This window comes from Trachurus japonicus, chromosome 13 (genome assembly GCF_045865225.1).
Source record: "Trachurus japonicus isolate A0001 chromosome 13, Traja_1.0".
NCBI lineage: Eukaryota > Metazoa > Chordata > Actinopteri > Carangiformes > Carangidae > Trachurus > Trachurus japonicus.
Genome location: NC_140919.1, coordinates 9,024,724 through 9,048,902, shown reverse-complemented (window position 1 = coordinate 9,048,902; position 24,179 = coordinate 9,024,724). Strand labels below are relative to the sequence as shown.

At 44.7% G+C, this 24,179-nt stretch overlaps 1 protein-coding gene across 1 annotated transcript in view; it reads left to right on the top strand.

The window, feature by feature from the left end:
• ulk2 (unc-51 like autophagy activating kinase 2) overlaps window positions 1-24,179 on the top strand; it is a 49,865-nt gene that overhangs the window by 23,599 nt on the left and 2,087 nt on the right. The window contains exons 11-26 of the mRNA XM_085794794.1: window positions 58-108; window positions 1,058-1,146; window positions 3,556-3,724; window positions 5,620-5,677; window positions 11,323-11,493; window positions 14,654-14,799; window positions 14,938-15,018; window positions 16,136-16,416; window positions 17,905-18,083; window positions 18,324-18,433; window positions 18,560-18,697; window positions 19,341-19,582; window positions 20,739-20,917; window positions 21,514-21,632; window positions 22,582-22,739; window positions 23,967-24,102. Of these exons, the coding sequence (XP_085650920.1) occupies window positions 58-108; window positions 1,058-1,146; window positions 3,556-3,724; window positions 5,620-5,677; window positions 11,323-11,493; window positions 14,654-14,799; window positions 14,938-15,018; window positions 16,136-16,416; window positions 17,905-18,083; window positions 18,324-18,433; window positions 18,560-18,697; window positions 19,341-19,582; window positions 20,739-20,917; window positions 21,514-21,632; window positions 22,582-22,739; window positions 23,967-24,102 (2,307 nt within the window). The remainder of the gene's footprint in view (window positions 1-57; window positions 109-1,057; window positions 1,147-3,555; window positions 3,725-5,619; window positions 5,678-11,322; window positions 11,494-14,653; window positions 14,800-14,937; window positions 15,019-16,135; window positions 16,417-17,904; window positions 18,084-18,323; window positions 18,434-18,559; window positions 18,698-19,340; window positions 19,583-20,738; window positions 20,918-21,513; window positions 21,633-22,581; window positions 22,740-23,966; window positions 24,103-24,179) is intronic.

The window sequence follows — 24,179 nt, the reverse complement described above, 5'->3', positions numbered from 1 at the left end:
TGTTGTTGTTGTTGTTGTTGTTGGTTCTCTGACGGACAACTCTTCTTCCCTCTGCAGACGCGTTCTTCAGCCATCCCTTCCTGGAGCCGTCGGTCGCCATCAAGAAATGTAAGTTCTGTTCCCCAGCAGGTTCTGTTCCCTGTTCTGTTCTGTTCTGTTCCCTGTTCCCTGTTTGCAATATTTTTTTTCGTAGGACGAGTCTGGGAAAGTCCCGCCTTCCCCGCCTCTGATTGGCTGGATGAATTCTCCTCCGATTGACGTCATCAATCAATCAATCAATCAATCAATTTGTTTATTTCGGGCATGTCAATTTAAATCATCATCATCACACTTCATCTTAGTTCAAATAATACAATACACATGGCCGAAAGGGAAAGCGGGAGAAGCAAAAGCTGATCTAGTCCCGCCCCCATTACCCACAGAATAAAAATCTTTTCATGGTCAGATCTTATCATAGTCTTTTTCTTTTGTTTTTTGCTTTTTTACATTTTGATATAACATTCTTTTACTTATGACATTTGACATAACATGTTACAAAATCTCACAACAGTACTGTAGTAAACTAAAATACACACAGCTTAGGTATTCAATATGATCAGACGCCATGGCGAAGCGGTTTGCGTTTTTTTTTTGAGTTTGAGTGAGAAGTGTAATTGTGCCATTGGTTGGGTTTAGGCAATGAAGACAGGTGTTGGTTAAGTTTAGTAAAAAGACCAGGTAGAGGCTAGACAGGCCAGATCAGTAGAGAGAGTCCAGGTAGATCATCTCACGCTTTGCCGACAGCCTGCGTTTCACAGCCGTTTCACAGCCAAAACAAACAACCAATCAGGCGAGAGCCCTTCTAGCCAATCAGAGGCGGGAACGGCGGGAAAGGCGGGACTTTCCCGGAGTCATCCTACGAAAAAAAATATCGCTCCCTGTTCCCTGTTTTGTTCCCTGTTCTTTTTTCCTGTTTTGTTCTGTTCCCTGTTCCCTGTTCCCTGTTCCCTGTTCCCTGTTGTGTTGTGTTGTGTTCTGTCAGTAATAATGTGTTTCATCCTGTGACGTTCCTCCTCAGCGTGTCCGGTCCCGGTTCCCAGCGCCTCCAACGCGGTGACGGACTGTTCCTGCGGTTCCTCGCCGTGCATCCGCTACAACTCTCCTCCGGTGAGTTCTGGTGTTTGGTCTGAAACACGGGTCTGTCAGTCACTCTGCTCTGCTCTGAGCCGAGGAGAAAACTTTTCTCGTATCCTACAAGTTTTATCCAATGAGGAGAGAGAACGGCATAAAGGGGCAGTCCTCTCTGTGTGTGCAGCCAAGGGATGCGCGTGAATGTGGTGACGTAGGGACGAGGACCAATAGATCCATGACGAGGGCGGGGGCTGCTAACTCCATCGGCTGACAAGAAGTTATGGTGCGTTCAAGGCAGCTCGTAACTCGTGTTTTTCAGACCTGTGAACTCGTACCAGTTCGATCTGGTACGAGTTCACGGGTCAGAAGTTACGAGTGGCCGTTATAGTGACTTTCACAGGTAAAACAGGTCGGAAAAACACGAGTGGGTTGCCTGAAACGCTACAAAGTCGTAAGTTGTGACTTGAAGCTGTAATTTACGGTTTCAAAAGCCTGCCTGGAACGCAGCATTAGCCAAAACGACCGGATCACTTACTTCTGCTTTAATTCACAAATATTAGCAAAACTAAATCACACATTTTTTTCCCCACCAAAATATCAGGAGTGAATGAATTGAGTTTTTGTTTTTCTGTTAATTCCTCTGTGGAAACAACCTCAGACGGACCAAAAAAACAAGAAAGTGCAGTTGAATTGTCCCCTCAGGGCTTCCATAGATGACACTCGGCCTGGAGGAAGAGCAACAGAAAACAACCCAGAGTCTGTTTGTTGCTGTTACTGCTGCAAAGTTCAACACGACAGAAAATAAACAGAGCGTTCGTGAACTGCTAGTCTTGTGATTTTAACACGTCAGAACTTCAGTCTGTGATGAGGAGGAGGAGGAGGAGGAGGAGGAGGAGGAGGAGGAGGAGGAGGAGGAGGAGGAGGAGGAGGAGGAGGAGGAAGAGTTTAGAGGAGGAAGAGTTTAGAGAAAGAGGAGGAGGAAGAGTTTAGAGGAGGAGGAGGAAGAGTTTAGAGGAGGAAGAGGAGGAAGAGTTTAAAGGAGGAGGAGGAGGAGGAAGAGTTTAGAGGAGGAAGAGTTTAAAGGAGGAGGAGGAAGAGTTTAGAGGAGGAAGAGTTTAAAAGAGGAGGAGGAGGAAGAGTTTAGGAGGAGGGAGGAGGAAGAGGAGGAAGAGTTTAGAGGAGGAGGAGGAGGAAGAGTTTAGAGGAGAAGGAGGAAGAGTTTAGGAGGAGGAAGAGGAGGAGGAGGAGGAAGAGTTTAGAGAAGGAGGAGGAGGAAGAGTTTAGAGGAGGAGGAAGAGTTAAGAGGAGGAGGAGGAGGAAGAGTTTAGAGAAAGAGGAGGAGGAGGAAGAGTTAGAGGAGGAGGAGAAGGAGGAAGAGTTTAGAGGAGGAGGAAGAGGAGGAAGAGTTTAGAGGAGGAAGAGGAGGAGGAAGAGTTTAGAGGAAGAGGAGGAGGAGGAAGAGTTTAGAGGAGGAGGAAGAGTTTAGAGGAGGAGGAAGAGTTTAGAGGAGGAGGAAGAGTTTAGAGGAGGAGGAGGAAGAGTTTAGAGGAGGAGGAGGAGGAGGAAGAGTTTAGAGGAGGAGGAGGAGGAGGAGGAAGAGGAGGAGAAGGAGGAGGAGGAAGAGTTTAGAGGAGGAGGAAGAGGAAGAGTTTAGAGGAGGAGAAGGATGTAGAGGAGGAAGAGGAGGAAGAGTTTAGAGGAGGAAAAGGAAGAGTTTAGAGGAGGAGGAGGAAGAGTTTAGAGGAGGAGGAGGAAGAGTTTAAAAGAGGAGGAAGAAGAGGAAGAGTTTAGAGGAGGAGGAGGAAGAGGAGGAAGAGGAGGAGGAGGAAGAGTTTAAAAGAGGAGGAAGAAGAGGAAGAGTTTAGAGGAGGAGGAGGAAGAGGAGGAGGAGGAGGAAGAGTTTAGAGGAGGAGGAGGAGGAGGAGGAGGAAGAGTTTAGAGGAGGAGGAGGAGGAGGAGGAGGAAGAGTTTAGAGGAGGAGGAGGAGGAGGAAGAGGAGGAAGAGGAGGAGGAGGAGGAGGAGGAAGAGTTTAGAGGAGGAAGAGTTTAGAGGAGGAGGAGGAGGAAGAGGAGGAGGAGGAGGAAGAGTTTAGAGGAGGAAGAGTTTAGAGGAGAAAGAGGAGGAGGAGGAGGAAGAGTTTAGAGGAGAAAGAGGAGGAGGAGGAGGAAGAGTTTAGAGGAAGAGGAGGGAGGAAGAGGAAGAGTTTAGAGGAAGAGGAGGAGGAAGAGGAAGAGTTTAGAGGAGAAGGAGGAGGAGGAGGAAGAGTTTTGAGGAGAAGGAGAAAGAGAAGGAGGAAGAGAAGAAGGAGGAGGAAGAGTCAGTTTCCCAGCATGCCAGAGTTCTGTGTGACGACGTCTGACGATGACGTCACTCAGGATCTAAACTTCACCCTCTCTGTCTCTCCGTCTCCATGTCTCTGTCTGTCTCCGTCTCCGTGGCAACAGTCTCTCCCCGACATGCAGACGCTGGCGGAGGACGGCCTCTCCTCCCCCCCCCTCGGACCGCCCAACTTCCTGCAGCTCAGCAAGGAGTCGGCCGGCAGCACCAGCAGCAAGAACTCCTCCTGTGACACCGACGACTTCGTCCTGGTGCCGCACCTCTCCACCGACAGCTGTGAGTCTGATACACACACAGAGACACACACAGACACACACACACACACACACACACACACAGAGACACACACACACACACACACAGAGACACACACACAGAGACACACACACACACACACAGAGACACACACACACAGAGACACAGAGACACACACACACACAGACACACACACACACACAGAGACACACACACACACACACACACAGTGGAGTTCACCTCCTTTATTTGTGCAAACTTTCTACACTGCAGTTTGATCCTGACATGAACCTGAGTTGTGTTGTGTTGCATGTTGTGGTGTTCTGCGTTGTGTGGTTTTGTGTTGCATTGTGGTGCATTGCGTTGTGTGTTTCTCTGCGTGTTGCGTTGTGGTGTGGTGCATTGCATTGTGTGTTCTGTTGTGTTGTGTTGTATGGGAGGCCGTTTAGGGTGAAAACATTGAAATATGTGCACATACACACTGAAAATGTTGACACACACATTGACAATGTGCACACATTGAAATACTTGCACATACATTGACATGATGTGCAGACACGCACTGAAAATTTCCGCACCCTACCACCTTCTCACACAGCGGGATATAGGCTACTTGTGTGTGTGTGTGTGTGTGTGTGTGTGTGTGTGTGTCTGAGTGTGCGTCTAAAATGTCAGTGCGCCCGGAAGTCGTTTCAATGTAACAGGAAGGCACCGCCATCTTGGACAGCTACTTCTCTCTCTCATCCCTCCAGGTTTAGGGATGTCGAACTGAATATTATTCCTACATCTGTGAGCACGTGATTACACCGGTCAAAACCCACTACTTCCTGTCCTAATTTTCAAAATAAAATCAGGGCGAATGATTAATAAGATTTATGAGCAGGTGATGTGCCTTGTAGTGACAGATTGTGGGTCTAGGCCCTAACCCATATGCACAATTAAACACATGCTCACAGATGTAGGAATAATATTTAGTCTGACATCCCTAAACCAATGGAGAGAGAAGTAGCTGTCCAAGATGGCGGTGCCTTCCTGTTACATTGAAACAACTTCCGGGCGCACTGACATTTTGCACACACACGCACACACACACACACACACACAAGTAGCCTATATCCCGCTGTGTGAGAAGGTGGTAGGGTGTGGAAATTTTCAGTGCGTGTCTGCACACCATGTCAATGTATGTGTAAGTATTTCAATGTGTGCACATTGTCAATGTGTGTGTCAACATTTTCAGTGTGTATGTGCACATATTTCAATGTTTTCACCCTAAACGTGTTGTAATAATATGTTGCAATAACGTTGTGTTACGTTCACATGTTCCTCAGGTCGTACAGTAAAAAATCCCACGTGACTGTCGACGCACAACAACAACATCTGCTCTGCACGAGCATGCAGTTGTGTTGAAACGCTACTGATTAATGGACACACACACACCCAAACACACACACGCACACACACACACATGTGAGTCACATTCACAACCTGTCAATGTGACACACACACACACACACACACACACACACACACACACCCAAACACACACACACACACACACACACATGTGAGTCACATTCACAACCTGTCAATGTGACACACACACACACACAAACACACACACATGTCACCAATCCCATCACATTAGACAGCTGCTTAACTTTTCATGTAACTGAAAACAGACCTCACACACACACGCTGGTGAACTGAATCCTCATGCTCTGCACCTGCTGCAACACACACACACACACACACACACACACACAGACACACACACAGACACACACACACACACACACACACACACAGACACACACACACAGACACACACAGCAGTGTAAACCTGTAGCAGCTGCTGCTTCTCATCAGCTAATTGCAGCTGATTCAAACCTCCTCTCTCTCTCTCTTCACCTCCTCAGACGATCAGCCAATGGGAGTGGCCCGCCGGCCGTCCAGCGAGTTCCTGATGTACGCAGGGTGAGTTATTAATTACTTCATTTAAAGCCCCAGTGTGTAACTTATTTGTCTTTTTATGAGCAAAAATCAAATATTCTTTCATAAATACGTATTTCACTGCAGTCGAATCACAGCTGCATCCAAATGAAAGCTTTCTGGTTCCTTAGAATGAGTTGTTACAAGTCGTTACAAATACATAAGTGGGCGACGCACCGAACCGAGGCGGCCATGTTGCATCAACATTTTTTACGTTGAGTGGCAGCGTGACCGTAGGTAACCACCATAGACTGTATAAAGAATGGACGTAGCACCCGTGACGTCACCCATTGGTTTGGGGGAGTCTGTTTTGTGCCGCTACTACGGGGGTTTGAACTGCGCCATGTTGGATTCTACTTGCCATATTCCTAGTCCTAGTCCTAGGTCCATAGTCTCCGGACCTGTCACTCAACGTTTCCGCGCCCTAATTGGCCAGAATTTTAACCTAATAATAGTAAAACGGTAGAGTTTAAAAAAAAATCACCCCCCTCAGAGTGTGTGCGGGGGTAGAAACTATCGATTGAGACCAAAAACGTTCTGACACCAGGCTTTTAACATGTTTACTGAGGATGTAAAGTCGGCGATTTTAACATGGGGGTCTATGGAGAATGCTCCCTTCTGACACCAGCCCCCAGAGGAAGAAGAGGGGATTGCAGTTTTTTGAACGCGGATGTGACTTCACTTCTCAGACCGACAACTGCCCCCTTGGTAACCACGGAAACTGAGCGGAGCTGTGGGCTCGGCCTGTTAAAACTGTCACCACTGTGTAGTGTGAGGAAGGACGGAGGCACTGGTGTTGCATTCAGGTGCAGTCAGGCGGACGGCCGTCGGCAAACCAACCGGATGTCATTTAGGTAAACAATACGGCATCACCATGACAACATATTGATGGACCACTTGTTTACATAGACGCTTGTTTATCCTGCATTACATGCAGCGTCTGTTGTCTGTCTGACGTCTGCCCCATTTCAGTGAATGCAACATCAAGAATACGTTCCGATATGCAACCGCACCGCTAGATGGGGGGAATTCCTACATTATACCTTTAAGATCAATAGATAAATACTTTATTGATCCCGTAGGAAATTCATTTTCTCAGCTGCATAAAGAGCATAAAAACAGTGTAAAAGAGGGAAAACAATAAAACAATGTTCATAACGAGACAGAGAGAGAGCAGCCAGTAAACTGCACTTCACTTCACTAGGTTGTCGGATCAGACGTCGTATTTTTAGTTTTAAATAATTAATTTAGGAACTACATTTCATTCTGAACAGGTCACATCATATCAGCCAGAAAATTAAGGAATAATTATAATCATAATAGATTAACATGTGTTAGCATGTGTAAGTATAAAACTGATCCGTGTCTGTACGTCGCCATGTTCAGGATCAACGGCTTCCTGACTCATGTTGCCACGGCGAGGTTACCGGGCAACCAGCAAATGTTTCAGGAGGTCACAGCATCCAACTGAAAACAAACAAACAAACAGCAAAACCACAACTTAAAGTTTTTAATGTGACCAGAGAGAATGACATCATCACCTGCAGCTTGTTGATCGACCAATCAGAGTTCAGTTTAGTTTAGTTCAGTGTGAGAGACTGAATGTGTGAATGTGTGTTGACGAGTGGAGGAGAAAATAGATGCAGTGTGTGACAGACGTGTGACATGATGCTGTGAGTCACACACACACTTGTCTTCACTGTTTAACACACACACACACACACACACACACACACACACACACACACTGTGAGGACCGAACAACAAGCGGCTGCTGCTCTGAGCTAAATTAAACTCCTGGGATAAAAATAGACGACACACTGAGGAGGAGTGAGTTTATTCTGGAGCCTCGGCTGTGAACACACACACACACACACACGCAGGTAGCACAGTCTCAGTCCAACTGGGGGGGGCGGGGTATCAGGGACTATATTCAGCAGCGGAGGGATATTTACATCTCAATAAATTAGAAAATCATGGAAAAGTTCATTTATTTCAGTTTAGTTCAATTAAAATAGTGAAACTCACATATTAATACTGATCCATTACACACAGGCTGAAATATATCATGTGTTTATTTCTTTTAATTGTAATGATTATGACTTACATTTAAAGCAGAAGTAAGCGATCTGGTCGTTTTGGCTAATGCTGCGTTCCAGGCAGGCTTTTGAAACCGTAAATTACAGCTTCAAGTCACGACTTACGACTTTGTAGCGTTCCAGGCAACCCACTCGTGTTTTTCCGACCTGTTTTACCTGTGAAAGTCACTATAACGGCCACTCGTAACTTCTGACCCGTGAACTCGTACCAGATCGAACCGGTACGACTTCACAGGTCGGAAAAACACGAGTTACGAGTTGCCTTGAACGCACCATAACGTCTTGTCAGCCGATGGAGTTAGCAGCCCCCGCCCTCGTCATGGATCTATTGGTCCTCGTCCCTACGTCACCACATTCAGGCGCATCCCTTGGCTGCACACACAGAGAGGACTGCCCCTTTATGCCGTTCTCTCTCCTCATTGGATAAAGGTTGTAGGATACAAGAAATGTTTTCTCCTCGGCTCAGAGCAGAGCAGAGTGACTGACAGACCCGTGTTTCGGTCCAAACACTCTATAGAAGTGATTGCTGTCGGAAGATACAACTATTTAAGACTTAGATTAACACAAAAATATTGCTTACTTCTGCTTTAATGAAAAAGAATTAAGAAAAAGTTCACCATTGTAAATTGATGGAGTCAGACTCTTATCAGATAATGAATTTAAACCATCTATAAAGGTTTAACTGGTCTGATTCAGTCGCTACAGGATATTGACCTGCATGTTCTCCTGTATTGAGATGCAGCTGGTTGTTAGAGTTAATCATGTCACTCTGTTTGTTGTGTCGTTGTGACCTCACAGACCGTCATGACCTCATCATTTGATTATCGGGTGACTGTGTGTGTGTGTGGTTTTAGTCGTTTCTAGAGCTGCAACTAACGATTATTTTCATTATTGATTCATCTGTGGATCATTTAAACGATTAATCTATTAGTTGTTTGGTCAATAAACTGTTCAGTGTTTCCCAAACCACCAGACAACGTCCTCAAATGTCTTGTTTTGTCCACAAACCAAAGAGAGACTCAGTTTATTGTCATAAAGGAACAAAGAAACCAGAAATATTCACATTTAAGAAGCTGAAATCAGAGAATCTGGACTTTTTTTCTTAAAAAACTACTGGTTAATGATTTTGATAATCTAATAATCAGTTTGAATCATTAACTAGTAGTTTTTTAAGAAAAAAAGTCCAGATTCTCTGATTTCAGCTTCTTCAATGTGAATATTTCTGGTTTCTTTGTTCCTTTATGACAATAAACTGAGTCTCTCTTTGGTTTGTGGACAAAACAAGACATTTGAGGACGTTGTCTAGTGGTTTGGGAAACACTGATTGATGTTTTTCAACATTTTATTGACATTTTATTTATTGACCAAACAACTAATCGATTAATTGACAGATTAATCGATAATGAAAATAATTGTTATTTGCAGCTCTAATAATGATAGTAAAGAGAGCGAGGGAGCTGAAGGAGGAGACGAGTGAATGAAGAGATGACTGTTACATTGTGTAAATTACTGTATTATTAACATTTTGTGATGTTGAGTTGAGTACTTTTTATTTGTCAGAATCTCTTGCGTCCAAGACATTTGTTTCTCATAACAAAATATAATATAACACAAGACAAACATCAGACATGTGACCTGCTGCTACTGTATAATACGTAGCATCAAAGTGGCTGCAGTTCCTCCAAGTCCCGACACCAACAACTACTCAGGCCCTGACGAACCCAACTGATTCAGCATTTTAACAGACTGAGGAATAAAAGAGTTCCTCAGTCTGTTTAATCCATCTATAGAGTCTTTATATCTGCTGTTGGGTGGCAGCAGCTGGTCTTCTCCAAATAAAACATGTGTCTGGTCGCACAAAAACACCGTCTGCCAGGGAGGGGACGGCATTCATCTAGTGTATGCAGCTCTAAGAACTGGCTCAAGTGTTTGTCCTCCAGTCTTTGAGCAGATGCTTAGCGGTCTCCCCTAGTCGAGCTTTAAGTTGCACTGAGACACAACTACACAACTACACTGACTCCAAACTGCACAACACTGAGAACAATAGATTAAGTTTAGATTTATTTGTTTAGCACAACAACAAAAAAAATGCGTAAAACGCTGCGCAAGGAGGGAACAAAGTCCTAAGGAACTTGTACAAAGTTCCACACCTGTCAATAATACAAAACTAAAGACAAGCAGACAACAGACAACATGAGCTAAACAAAAACTAAAGACAAGAAAGCCATAGCAGCAGGAGTTAAGGTGCTTGAAGCAACTAACAGCAAAAAATATGTGACAAAAGCAGAAAAAAGATTGAAAGAACAACAACAGAACAGGCTCACTAGTATAGTATAGTATTATATACAGTGTATATTTGAAGAGTTCATTTGCAAAAGCAGATAAGTGCCATTTTGAAAAAGATGAGCTGATGCTTTTGAATTATTCTTTGCATAGTGTTGTTTTCAATAAAGCTTTATTTTTTGAGCTACATCTGTTTTGTTATGTCTCATCTCCTTGGTCAAAGCCACTCAACTTTGGTTTGACTGATATCACCTGGTGTAAATAATAATTAAAAATTGTATTGACATTTTTTTGAAAACAGAGTTATCTGCTTTTGCAAATGAACTCTTCATATATATATATACTGTAAATATTATAGCATCAAAAGACCTCAGTCTTCTAAGGAAGTGGTGACGGAGTGAGTCTCTGTTAGTGACCAGGGATGTGAACTGAGGAGGAACATGATGATTATTATTATTAATATTATTAATATTAATATGATAGTAAAGAGAAGGAGAGAGCAGAAGGAGGAGGAGAGGAGTGACTCGGTGGTAGAACGAGGTCAGTGTAGACAAGACTTCTCCTCTCTCTCTCTCTCTCTCTCTCTTCTCTGACCTATAAACTCTCTCTGTCTCTAACGACGACCAACGATCTGTGTCTTTGTGTGTGTGAGTGTGTTTCATTGTGAGTGTGTGTGTGTGAGTGTGTCTTTGTCTGGACTCGTCCTCTCCTCACGTGTTCCCTCTCTCCCTCTCTTTCCCTCTCTCTCTCTCCCTCCCTCTCTCTCTCTTCCTTCACATGTATTACATAACACTGGTCTAACTGGTGCTGCTCTCTAACGCCCCCTACCCCCCCCTCCTCTCCCCCCCCCCTTCTCTCTGTGTGGTGACTCGGTCATGACTTTGTGCTGAGAACATTTTGTCTCCACTGGAATAACAAAGGAATGTAAATGAGCTGCTGTGTGTGTGTGTGTGTGTGTGTGTGTGTGTGTGTGTCTGCTGCTCAGCACGTGCCCGTTGGCTCTGCTCCGCCTCTGGCTCCGCCCCCCCGGCAGCATCTGATTGGTCCTTAGCAGTGCTGTGTTTACATGTTAGCCCCTCCCTCCCCTCCTCTCTCTCCTCCTCCTCGTGTCAGTAAACTTAGTCCTGAGCCGAGCAGCGAGGAGGTAAACAAAGAAACTCTGTCGCCGTCGTCGGTCCTGGTTCTGGTTCTGGTTCTGGTTCTGGATGTCCTGACACCTCTCCCCCTCCCCCCCCCTCCCCCCCTCAGGCAGCAGCAGCAGCAGCAGCCGACCCCGGGACAGGGACCGGGACAGACCCCCATGGTGTCTCCGCGGGCCGAGACCACCCCCATCCCCGTCCCCACCCAGGTCCGCAACTACCAGCGGATCAAACAGAACCTGTCCAGCAGCCCCACCACCACGCTGTACGGCTCCCCCAGGTAAGACTTAGACTTATTAGATTCCTTTGGTACTTATTACTCTTACTTGAATACCTTTCCAAGACAAATATTTGTACTTTTACTGGAGTTAATTAGTAGGAAGGCTGAAAAGTACTGGTTACTTTCAGGTCTTTTTCTAAAATCCTATTGGACACAAGCTGTGTTTGTCAGAGAAGGAAACCCTAACCCCTAAAAGCAGCACATCAGTGCAGCTGAGCAGCAAAGAGTTCATTCTCACTAACAAGAGTTAAAAGCTCCTTACATTCATTTAGAAACAATTAGAGTCATTCATTGATGTGAACAATAAGAAATTTACTCTTACTTTTATTTAAAGTACATTTAAAAGCATGTACTTTGGGATACTTAAGTACCTTTAAAAGCAAGTACTTTTTTACCTGGCTCCCCCAGGTAAGACACACACACACACACACACACACACACACTCTCTCCTCCTGTTGATGCATCGACCGGTGACTCAGGTCTGAAGTGGTTTCAGTGACGTTACATCAGCTAAACTGATGGAGTCAGATTCTTATCAGATAATTAATTTAAAACATCTACAAAGGGTTAACTAGCTACAGGATGGTGATGTTCTCCTGTGTCGAGATGCAGCTGGTTGTTTGGGTTAATGATGTCACTCTGTTGTTGTTGTTGTTGTTGTGTCGTTGTGACCTCACAGACGCTGCTGTCATGACCTCATCGTTTGATTATAGAGTGACTGTGTGTTTTTCTTTTCTGGGGCTGCAACTAACCATTATTTTCATTATCGATTAATCTGTTGATCATTTAAACGATTCATCGATAAACACACACACACACACACACACACACACACACTCACACACACACTCACACACACACACACACACACACACACACTCCTCCTGTTGATGCATCGACCGGTGACTCAGGTCTGAAGTCGTTTCAGTGTCGTTACATCAGCTCAGTTCCTCTGACTCTCGCTGGTTCTGTTCTTCTGCTTTACACTTGTTATTAAAACCCAGTTAAAGGGAGTTTATTAACTTAATCTATTATATATTACTGTTTTAATAATCTAATAAGTTCGTTTTTTAAAGAAAAAAAAGTCAAAATTCTCTGATTCCAGCTTCTTCAATGTGAATATTTCTGGTTTCTTTGCTCCTTTATGACGATAAACTGAGTCTCTCTTTGGTTTGTGGACAAAACAAGAAGTTTCAGAACTGATTGATATAACATTTTATTGACCAAACTACTCGATTAATCGTTTAAATAATCAACAGATAAATCGATAATGAAAATAACCGTTAGTTGCAGCTCTTGTCTCAGTGTCTGACTCTGAGGCTGTGTGGATGTTAATGTGTTTATTTTATTAGGTTTATGGACAGTTTTCACTGAGATTAAACCAAAGATTGTAAAGAGTCGTGTACCAGATCTAACAGAGAGCTCACTTCCATCTGTAGTCCAGAACATACAGACGTTTCAGACCCAAAATACAATACAAATAGTAATATACAACATAAACAATACATAAAACATTGTCAATACAACAGCAATGTTTAATGTTAAATTTAACTTGTATTTTAATATCTATCTTATATCTGTAATTTACAACTGCAACTGTGTTTATTTTTGTATTATTCACAGTTTTTGTATTATTGCATTTTTCTATTGTATTCAGTATATTTTATTCTGACCAGGGACAAAGTCTGCAAACTAGCTGAAGCTAGACGTCTGATATGCATCACATGTTCCCATTTTCTGTGGCAATGTTGTATGTGTGGTCCCTGTTTAAACATTCAAATAAAATAAAACATAGGTAGACACTCCAACAGGCTACTTCTGATGTAAAGTCCGAGGTAGAGATGTGCTGGTTTGTTTTTAGAAGTATACGATTGTAGTTAATGAAATGCAAAGAAGTCTAAAAGCAAAAAACAAAACAAAACAAAAGTTACAGTTATTCCAGTGTGAGGAGGAACAGGACACAAAACACTAAAAGACACTAAAAGACGATCCAGTGCTCCTGATGTAAAGTGCGAAATAGAAAAGTGCTGCATTGCTTGTTTATAGTCAATAAAGTGCAAAGTGCTGGTGGCAGCGTGAAGTAAGAGTCACAGTTTTAAGGAACTATAGTGAGGTAAATAATGAGGAATCTAAATACCAACGGTGGTAACTAGTAACTGTAGCTCCAGACAGATGTGAGGACACAGCTGGAAGGAGGAGGAAGCCGGTGGATCCATGTTCTCTGTTCCTCATTCTCACTTCTGGCTGTTTAAAAATAGTTTTTAAAAACTAAACTTGTGTGAATTTAAACAGCAGCGACTCTGTTAACTATTCTACATGTTCTTCTGGTCATCGGTCACGTTTTCTAATAAACTTATGAAACAGAAAATTATAAACATCAATAAATATCTCAAGTTTCCTAAGGTTTGTCACATGAACATCCTGTTGTTAAAGAGGAACTCAGCTCCATGTGGCCCTTAATTAAAAGGGATAGTACACCCAAAATTGAAATTTCACTCATTATCTCCTCCCCCTCATGTGGACTAAGGGCTGGGAGAAGTTTATAACGGTTGCAAATGGATACCAACTGTCTTCGTAACAAAAAGACACACCAAAAAACATCCAAATACCTCCATGCTGCTCGTCTGTAATGTCCGTCTTGTATTGAAGCCCCAACATGAGAAATTGTCCCGAAAAAAATTAAATAAGTCTATATTTCAAGCTTGTTTGTAGCGGAAGCTTCTCGAAGCTCCTCACCGGAGACACTGGGAGCTTCCACTACAAACAAGCTCAAAATATAGACTTATTTAATTTTTTTCGGGACAATTTCACATTTCGGGGCTTCAATACAAGACGGACATTACATACGAGCAGCATGGAGGTATTTGGATGTTTTTTGGTGTGTCTTTTTGTTACGAAGACAGTTGGTATCCATTTGCAACCATTATATGGACATGCACTGCTACGCCGAGACCCCCTGTAACTCAGAGAAGCCACGGAGGACTCTGAAACTTCTCCCAGCCCTTAGTCCACATGAGGGGGAGGAGATAATGAGTGCAATTTCAATTTTGGGTGAACTATCCATTTAACAGCTGCAGGGTCCTAGTGCTGAAACGCAGCTGCTTCTGCTCTTTATGTGTATTAATGTGTATTTATGTGTATTTATGTGTATATTCTCCAGGTCTGGCACCGTGAGGCGCTCCAACACCAGTCCGATGGGTTTTCCCAAAGTGGGCTCGGGCTCTCCCGGCTCTGCAGACGTCCCTCAGCCCGTCGGCCGCCGCCTGTCCATCGGCAGCTCGCGGCCGTACTCGCCCTCGCCCCTCGGTAAGAACACAGCTCCGTCTCCGTCTCCGTCTCAGTGTTTTTAATGAACGAAGGACACGTTGCTAACCAGTGAACCTGCTGTGTGTGTGTGTGTGTGTGTGTGTGTGTGTGTGTGTGTGTGTGTGTGTGTGTCTGCAGTGGGAACGATCCCGGAGCAGCTGGGCCACTGCTGCTGCCACCTGCAGAGCCACGAGCCGCGCAGCCGCAGCTCCTCAGGAGGTCGGTCGTTTATTTTATGTCAGTAATTTAATTCAAAAAGTAAAACTAATACATTATATTGATCCAGAATGAAACATATCATGTCTTTATTTGTTTAATGTCTTTTAATTGTGATGATCAGAATCAGAATCATCAGAGTCAGACGTCATTGTCGTTGTAAAGTGCAAACAACGAGATTCAATAGAAGAATATTTTTATTTTTATTTTTTATTTAACCTTTATTCACCCAGGCAAGCAAATTAAGAACTAAATTCTTATTTTCAAGTGCAGCCTGAAGGGGAAGGGGGACTTGAAAATAAGAATTTTTTTATTGTAATATAGAAAAAACAACAGAATAAATATAAGGCACCAAGATATAAATACAATACAAATACTTTTTAAAACTCTGAACCAGTCAGACGCACTAGAGCTGCAACTAAAGATTATTTTCATTATTGATTAATCTGTTGATTATTTAAACGATTAATCGATTAGTTGTTTGGTCAATAAAAGGTTGAAAAACATCAGTCAGTGTTTCTCAAACCACCAGACGACGTCCTCAAATGTCTTGTTTTGTCCACAAACCAAAGAGAGACTCAGTTTATTGTCATAAAGGAACAAAGAAACCAGAAATATTCACACTGAAGAAGCTGAAATCTGAGAATTTGGACTTTTTTTCTTTAAAAAACGACTCAAGTCGATTATTAGATTATCAGAATAGTTGATGATTCATTTAATAATCGATTATTGTTCCATTAATTGTTGCAGCTCAACACAAACACATAGAATCAAACAGTCTTCAGTGATTGAGCAGCCTTTAATGAAAACCTAAAATTCAGGATCTCAAAAAAATTGAACATTACAAAAGACCGATTAAAAACAACAAAACATTTTTAATATGGAAAGGTAAAAAACCTTCTGAACTACTGGAAACTGACTTTTCCATGACGTCCTAATTTATCTGTGTGTGTGACTGAGCTGCTGTTGTTGTGATCTTCTCCTCTGAGTCACGATGAGTCAACGTCCTTTTAAAGACGCTGACGTCGCCGCTGCTGCTGCTGCTGCTGCGGCGGCCTGTTGTCACGGCGACCAGCTGTTTGTTTTGTTTTGTTTTAAAGAGGAAGTCTTCTCCCCCCAGGTTCTCCGGTCCCGTCCTCCCAGCTGCTGGGCGCGCGGCTGCAGAGCGCCCCCACGCTGACCGAGGTCTACCAGACCCGGCAGAAGCTCCACAAGCAGCTGTCGGACCCGGTGCAGCCTTCGTCCTCCTCCTCCTCCTCCTCCTCCTTCGGCCACTCCCCCCAGCTGGGTCGCCCCGGCAACCTGGGCTCCTCCCCCACCAAGCTGCTGGGCTCCTCCCCCCGCTCCTCCGACTGGCTGCAGAAGTCGCCGCTGCCCACCATCATCGGCTCGCCCACCAAGGTCGGTGCAGCCGCTGAATACGCTGCAGTTACAGCTGCAGGGTTCAGTTTAGTTTAGTTTATTTAGTTTAGTTTAGTTTAGTTTATTTAGTTTATTTAGTTTATTTAGTTTAGTTTAGTTTAGTTTAGTTTAGTTTAGTTTAGTTTATAGCAGGACAGCGTGCAGTGACATTAATGATTCAAAGAAATAAAAAGATGGCTGCACCAGATTTAGCGAGAACGCTCATTTCCGTCTGTAGTCCTCGACATAAAGACAGACTTCATAAATAGACTATAAGTGCAGGTTGAAATACACAGTTCAGGGTACTTTGATAACAACAACCATAAGACTAAAGATTTAAAAAAGAAAACAGCAGTCATCATGATTAAAGCAGATATCAGTGGAATGTTTTTGTTAATGTAAGTCCTAAATAGTCCTATTTTCCGTCAGCAATCACTTACATGAAGTATTTCAGCCTAAACACGAGTCTCTCCGTCACTCTGCTCTGCTGTAACACGAGGAGAAAATTTTCCTTGTGGGATACAAGTGTTATCCAATGAGGGGAGAGAACGGCATGAAGGGCTGTGTGTGCAGCCAAGGGATGCGCGTGAATGTGGTGACGTAGCACGAGGACCAATTGATGCCTGACAAGGGCGGGGGCTGCTAACTCATGGTGCGTTCAAGGAAACTCGTACTTTGTGTTTTTCCTTCCTGTGAAGTCATACCAGTTCGATCTGGTACGAGTTCACGGGTCGGAAGTTACGAGTGGCCGTTATAGGGAACTTTCACAGACAACAGGACGGTAAAAACACGAGCTACGGGTTACCTGGAACGCTACCAAGTCGTAGTTGTGACTTGAAGCTGTAACTTACGGTTTCAAAAGCCTGCCTTGAACACAGCATTAGCCGAAACGGCCGTGCCACTGATATCTGCTTTAAATTGCAAAGTGCAATTTCAGATATGGTAAATACAGGTGCCCATCAGCTAAAAAACAGGAGGTCCACACTGCATGATGTATTCAATCTAACAAGTTTCTAAGGGGCTGTGTCCACCAGACGCGCTTTTAGCGCTCTGAGGGCCCGCGACCAACGGCCGTGTCCACCAAACACGCTATTGGAGCGGTCGCTCTCTCTCAGAAGGCTGCCGTAACCAGATTACAAAACGAGCGTTTTTTCCGCCGAGGGCGCTGAGCGCTGTGAGCGCCTAACTCCATAGGATCTGAATGGAAAGTAGACGCCCAGAGCGCTAAAAGCGTGTCCGGTGGACACAGCCCCTTACAATGGTAATTTATGGTAAAGCTTTATTTTAGAGACTTCATCGTGAAATTCTGTACGGTTTTTGTTCTAATTGAAGGAAAAGACGATGTTAAGTTCATACACTCAACTGTGTTGCTATAGTGAAGTTCTGCAGGCAAACAGAGCTGGTTTTTACTGAACTATGTGTTTTTAGCTGTTTCTTAAATACTATCAGTCGTCAGGTGTGAACCTCTCCTCCTCTTTTCCTCCTCAGATCATCTCCGCTCCCTTTAAAATCCCTAAGACTCAGGCGTCCTGTAACCTGATGGCGCTCGCCGACGGCCCCGTCCCCTCCAAGACGCTGGCGGACGTCCGGGACGTGTGCATCCACCACTGCAGCCCGTACATGGTGGGGCGGCCGGCGGCGCCCGAGGCCAGTCGCACCTTCGGCAGGTCGGTTTACTTTACTTTGTTTTTAACTTATATTAATTAATTCACTTCATACAGCGCTGAATCGAGAGCTGCTGCCGCTATTTCGTTGTGTTAAGCAAATGACAATAAAAGAAATTCTGATTCTCTGTTTCTGAGATTATTTAGTTATTTAGTTATTTAGTTTTAGCTCCAGAAATAAAAAATTCAGACTCCAACAGGAAACGGAAAACAAACCTTTATTCCCCTCCCTGGTGTCTGCAGGTCTGTGAGCACAGGTCGTCTGTCTGAGCAGCCAATCAGAATCACTCTGGGCGGACAGACCAATCAGGGCAGCACCGAGAGCCTGAACACGGAGCGGCCCATGGACACAGGTAGGAGCACGCCATCGCTATCGCCATCGCACACACACACACACACACACACACACACACACACACACACAGATCAGCACCGACAGTCGTAAAACAGAAAGCGACTCACCGTTATTTTCCCATCAGCCCCGGCGGGTCCCGTCGGGCTCGTGGCGTGCAGCTCGGCGAGTCCCCGGACCGTCCTCTTCACCGTGGGGTCACCGCCCAACAGCAGCACGCCGCCCACCTGCAGCCACCTGAGCACCCGGCCGCGCACAACCTCAGGTCAGCACGCTCACCTCCGCTTTTATTCTGAAAATCCTGCAGTTGTGTTTTATTGTGGAAATTCTGGGTTTGTATTTTATTGTGAAACTTTTGGGGTTCGTATTTTATTGTGCAGCTGAGAAACTCAATTTCCTTCTAGATAAATAAAGTATCTATCTATCTATCTATCTATCTATCTATCTATCTATCTATCTATCTATCTATCTATCTATCTATCTATCTATCTATCTATCTATCTATCTATCTATCTATCTATCTATCTATCTATCTATCTATCTATCTATCTATCCTGAAACTTTTGGGGTTGTATTTTATTGTGAAAACTCTGGGGTTGAATTTTATTGTGAAAAGTCAGGGTTTGTATTTTGTTGTGAAAACTCAGGGGTCGTATTTTATTCTGAAACTTTGGGGGTTTGTATTTTATTGTGAAAATTCTGGGGTTGTATTTTATTGTGAAACTTTTGGGGGTTATATTTTATTGTGAAAATTATAGAGGTAAAATTTTATTGTGAAAACTCTAGGTTTGTATTTTATTGTGAAAATTCTGGGATTGTATTTTATTCAGAAACTTTTGGGGTTGTATTTTATTGTGAAAAGCCCTGGTGTGGTATTTTATTGTGAAAAGCCTGCTCTCCGTCCTCAGTGGGCTCCAACAGCTCGGCCGGCTCGCTGTGCTCCACCAGCGGCCGTCACTACGTGGGCTCTCCGCCCGGCATGGCGCTGGGCTGCAGCCCCCCGGGGGGCTTCGGGGGGGGGCAGCTGGTCCCGGGGGGGGACGGCGGCCCCAGCAGCCTGCGCTACGTCCCCTACGGCACCTCGCCGCCCAGTCTGGAGGGGTTCATCACCTTCGAGGCCCCGGAGCTGCCGGAGGAGACGCTGATGGAGGTGAGACTCTAAACCGGACAGAAAAACCTGTTTAAACTGGTTTAAACTCGCTAATAATCGACTTCTGACCACAATTTACATGAATTTACAAACTTTTCTCGCACTCAGACTAGTTTTATGGTCATTCACATCACTTTGCATGATAGGAATGAAACAGTTTCTCAGGTATCAGGTGTGGTCCTACTAAAACAAATAAGACAAAATAGATAAAAATAATAATAAATACAAAGATAAAACGCTCAATCAACTTGGCACAGCACTGACAAGACTAAAGATTAAAGAGCAACTCGTGATCCGTGGGGAAGAGGAGGGGAAAAAAAACACTGACCACTGCGGTAGTGTATATGGACTATATTTTAATGTAGACTCTGCTATAATGTAGTGACAGGAAATAGATTTAGTCAAAAGTCCTGGAAAATTATTGATCACACTGTGACATCAGAAGCTCCCAGAGCTTTATGTGACTTTTTCAGAAGGATTTATTTTCCACACAAGTGCCTAGAGAGAAAACTAGAGATCTGAGTTGATGAGTGTTTCCAGTATTTTAATGAAATGTAATGAAATTTTAAATGAAAATATATCTGACACAGGATATAAATCCTCTACATCAGACTCAAAATAATGACAATATACAAAAACATAAACACAAATAATATACCATTTGTATTGTAGTTGGAACACCTGTTTGCAATAGATAGAAGTTAGAGCCACAGACTGCACATCTCTAAATCAGACTTCTGCGGCTGAGAGAGGAATAAACATAGAAACAAACTGGTTCAATGTACAAAACAGAGTATAACTGTTGAAGAGATCATTTCTCCAAAGCATGAATGTTAATGTACAGAGTCATAACATGTCTGTCATAGCTGCTGGAAATGTGTGGGAACCGCTACTTCCTTTTTTAATAGAAGTTGTTAAAGACACAACAACCGTCTCTCTGGCTTCTATTTCCATTTGTTTACTTGTGTTTTCTTACATGTTTTCTGTCGCATCAATTCATCAGACATCAATTCAGTTCAATTCAATTTTATCTATAAAGCGCATTTCATGCAAACACAATGTGCTTTACAAACGTTAAACAATTATAACACAATGCAATAATAGTGCAAACACGTCGTGCAAATTTAAAACAAAACTGTTTGGTCTCGTCCCACAGAGAGAGCACACCGACACCCTGATGCACCTGAGGATGATGCTGTCCTTCACCGACTGCGTGCTGGAGATGGCGGCGGTCCGAGCCGGCGGCGCCGATCTGGGCGTGTCGGCGGCGTCGCTGTACCCGCCGCAGGACAGCGTGGTGGTGGACCAGATCAGCCAGCTCAGCAAGGAGTGGGGGTAAGAGGCTCTGGTTACTGTCTGCTGCCTCTTTTATATACAGTCTATGTCTGCTGCTCTCTGACGGAGGAAAGATGGAAGAGTCAGAGAGAGGAAGAAGAAGTGAATCCTGTCGTTAATTTAAAGGAGAATTCCAGTCATTTTTGACCCCTAAATCGTGGTCCTGATGGTCACCCGGTGTTGGTTGGAGCAGAAAACGCGACTAAAATTGCTGCAGGCAAACCAGAGTTACACCATGGCTACCCAGTGCTAGGGATAGCCACAACGCTAACCCATGGGGGCAATTCTTTCAACCACAACAAACATTCAGAAAACAATCAAATATCTCAGGTACATGACTGGAATCCTTAGAGACACCACTGAACTCATATAGTTACAGTATAAACAGTATAACTTTGTGTTTTTGCATGTAACATGTAACAGGCCAACGTTTGAATTTAAAAAATAAAAAATTAAGAAGTCTCATCCAGTGCATTTAAGGAGGGTGAGAGCAGTTTATTTGTTTATTATCGTTGTTGTGTCAGTTGTACTGTGAGCTGAGTTGAGTTGTGTTGTTGTTGTGTTGGTGCTGAGTTGTGTGCTGCTGCCCCCTGCAGGCAGGTGGAGCAGCTGGTCCTCTACATGAAGGCGGCTCAGCTCCTGGCCTCCTCGCTGCACCTCGCCAAGGCCCAGATCAAGTCCTCCAAGCTCAACCCGTCCACGGCCGTCAAGCAAGGTGAGACACACACACAGACACACAGAGACACCTGCACATCTGGACACCTCAACATCTGTCTCTGCTGTAAACTCACTGTGCTACATGTGATCTGAGTCACCTGACCTGCTCCTTCTTCTCCTCCTCCTCTTCCTCCTCTCTCTGTCTCCTCCTCTTTCTCCTCCCCCTCCTCCTCTCTTCCTCTCCTCCTCTTGCTCTCTCTTCTTCTTCCTCCTCCTCCCTCTCTCCCTCTCCTCCTCCTCCTCCTTCTCCTCTTTCTCCTCCTCTTCCTCCTCTCTCCTCCTCCTCTTCCTCTCCTCCTCTTGCTCTCTCCTCTTCTTCCTCTCTCCTCCTCCTTCTCTCTCCTCTCTCCTCCTCCTCTCCTCCTCCTCCTCCTCCTCTCTCTGTCTCCTCCTCTTTCTCCTCCCCCTCCTCCTCTCTTCCTCTCCTCCTCTTGCTCTCTCTTCTTCTTCCTCCTCCTCTCTCCTCCTCCTCCCTCTCTCCCTCTCCTCCTCCTCCTTCTCCTCTTTCTCCTCCTCTTCCTCCTCTCTCCTCCTCCTCTTCCTCTCCTCCTCTTGCTCTCTCCTCTTCTTCCTCTCTCCTCCTCCTTCTCTCTCCTCTCTCCTCCTCCTTCTCTCTCCTCTCTCCTCCTCCTCTTCTCCTCCTCCTCTCTCCCTCTCCTCCTCCTCTTCTCCTCCTCTTCTCCTCCTCCCCCTCCTCCTCCTCTCTCCTCCTCCTCCTCCTCCTCCTCTCCTCCTCCTCCTCCTCCTCTCCCCCTCCCCTTCCTCCTCTCTCCTCCTCCTCTTCTCCTCCTCCTCTCTCCTCCTCTTCTCCTCCTCCTCTTCTCCTCTTCTCCTCCTCCTCCTCCTCTCCTCCTCCTCCTCCTCCTCCTCTTCTCCTCTTCTCCTCCTCCTCCTCCTCTCCTCCTCCTCCTCCTCCTCCTCTCTCCTCCTCCTCTCCTCCTCCTCAGTGGTGAAGAACCTCAACGACCGCTACAAGAGCTGCATCTCCCTCTGCCGTCGTCTCACCGACAAACTGAACCACTTCTTCTCCGACAAGCAGCGGTTTGTGGACGAGATCAACAGCGTCACCGCGGAGAAGCTCATCTACAACCACGCCGTGGAGATGGTGAGGCGCACACACACACGAGTTCAGAGGAGTTCAGAGCCTGTCCACAGGAATACGGATTTAATGAATCCGCATAAGTTTTATATTGTTTCGGCATTAAGTTTAGAGGGAAACAGCGTTTTCAGGAGGCGAAAACGGTATTTTGGGAAACGGGTCCCAGAGTTGGAAAATTTAGAAACGCTGCCCTGGCGTTTTCGTCTGGACGCCCAAACAGATCTTTAGTGAAACGATGATGTCATAACCTGTAACCTGAGCCACACCGCTAGACGTTACAGTCGATGGACGAAACAGTGGACGACTGTCGGTCTGAATCTCTCCCGTTAAATCATCATCATCATCGTATTTGCTCTGACTCGACTCCCAGTCGACATTTAATCCACTTATAAGTTTGAATCCAGCGGGGAAGCTTTCTGTCTTCTCTGTTTCTGGTGTTTTTATGGCAGTGTTACTACGGCGCCACACACAGGCCTGGTGGACTTACTGCAGCGTTTAGAGTCTCAGGTTTTCAGTGGATCAGAGTGCACGCAGATATTTGTTGAAGTGATAAAAAACAAACAAGAAAAAGATGGTTTGTCAATGTCAATGTCAGCTTTATTTATATAGCACATTTAAAGGCCAATGGCCAGCCAAAGTGCTTTACAGGATAAAATAATCAGCAGCAATAAGCAATACAAGCAAAGCAGTACAACAAACAAGTAAACAGTGAAACAGTGAAAGGCAAACAGATCAAAGATCCAATACAGGTGACTTAACTCAGCCTAAGGCCAGGGTAAACAAGTCTTAAGGTGTGTTTTAAAAACAGAGAGGCTAGTCGCAGACCGCACAGAAAATGGCAAAGCGTTCCACAGTGTGGGAGCCGCAACTGCGAAGGCTCGATCTCCTTTAGTTTTAAGGAACGATCGAGGAACGTCCAGAACCAGCTGGTCTCCTGACCTCAGGGCTCTGGGGGGTCGATGCACATTAACAAGGTTGGATAAATATTCCAGGGCCAGTCCATTCAGAGACTTAAAAACAAATAAATCTTATAAAATCAATTCTGTACTTAACCGGAAGCCAGTGAAGAGAGGAGAGCACCAATGTTTATGACGTGCTCCTGTTTCTTTGTCCCGGTTAGGAGGTTTTGGGTGAAGCTGCGTTTTTGTGTGAACGAGGCCTCAGTCTGGTGTTGATTCTCTATCACTGTACTCTACTAACGTGTGTGTGTGTGTGTGTGTGTTAATGTGTCAGGTCCAGTCGGCGGCTCTGGATGAGATGTTCAAGCAGACGGAGGACATCGCCTACCGCTACAGTAAAGCCGCCATGTTGCTGGACGGTCTGTCCAAGATCCTTCAGGACCCCACGGACATCGAGAACGTGGTCAAATGTGAGAGCACGCACACACACACACACACACACACACACACACACACACACACACAATTACACAAACCAACACACAGG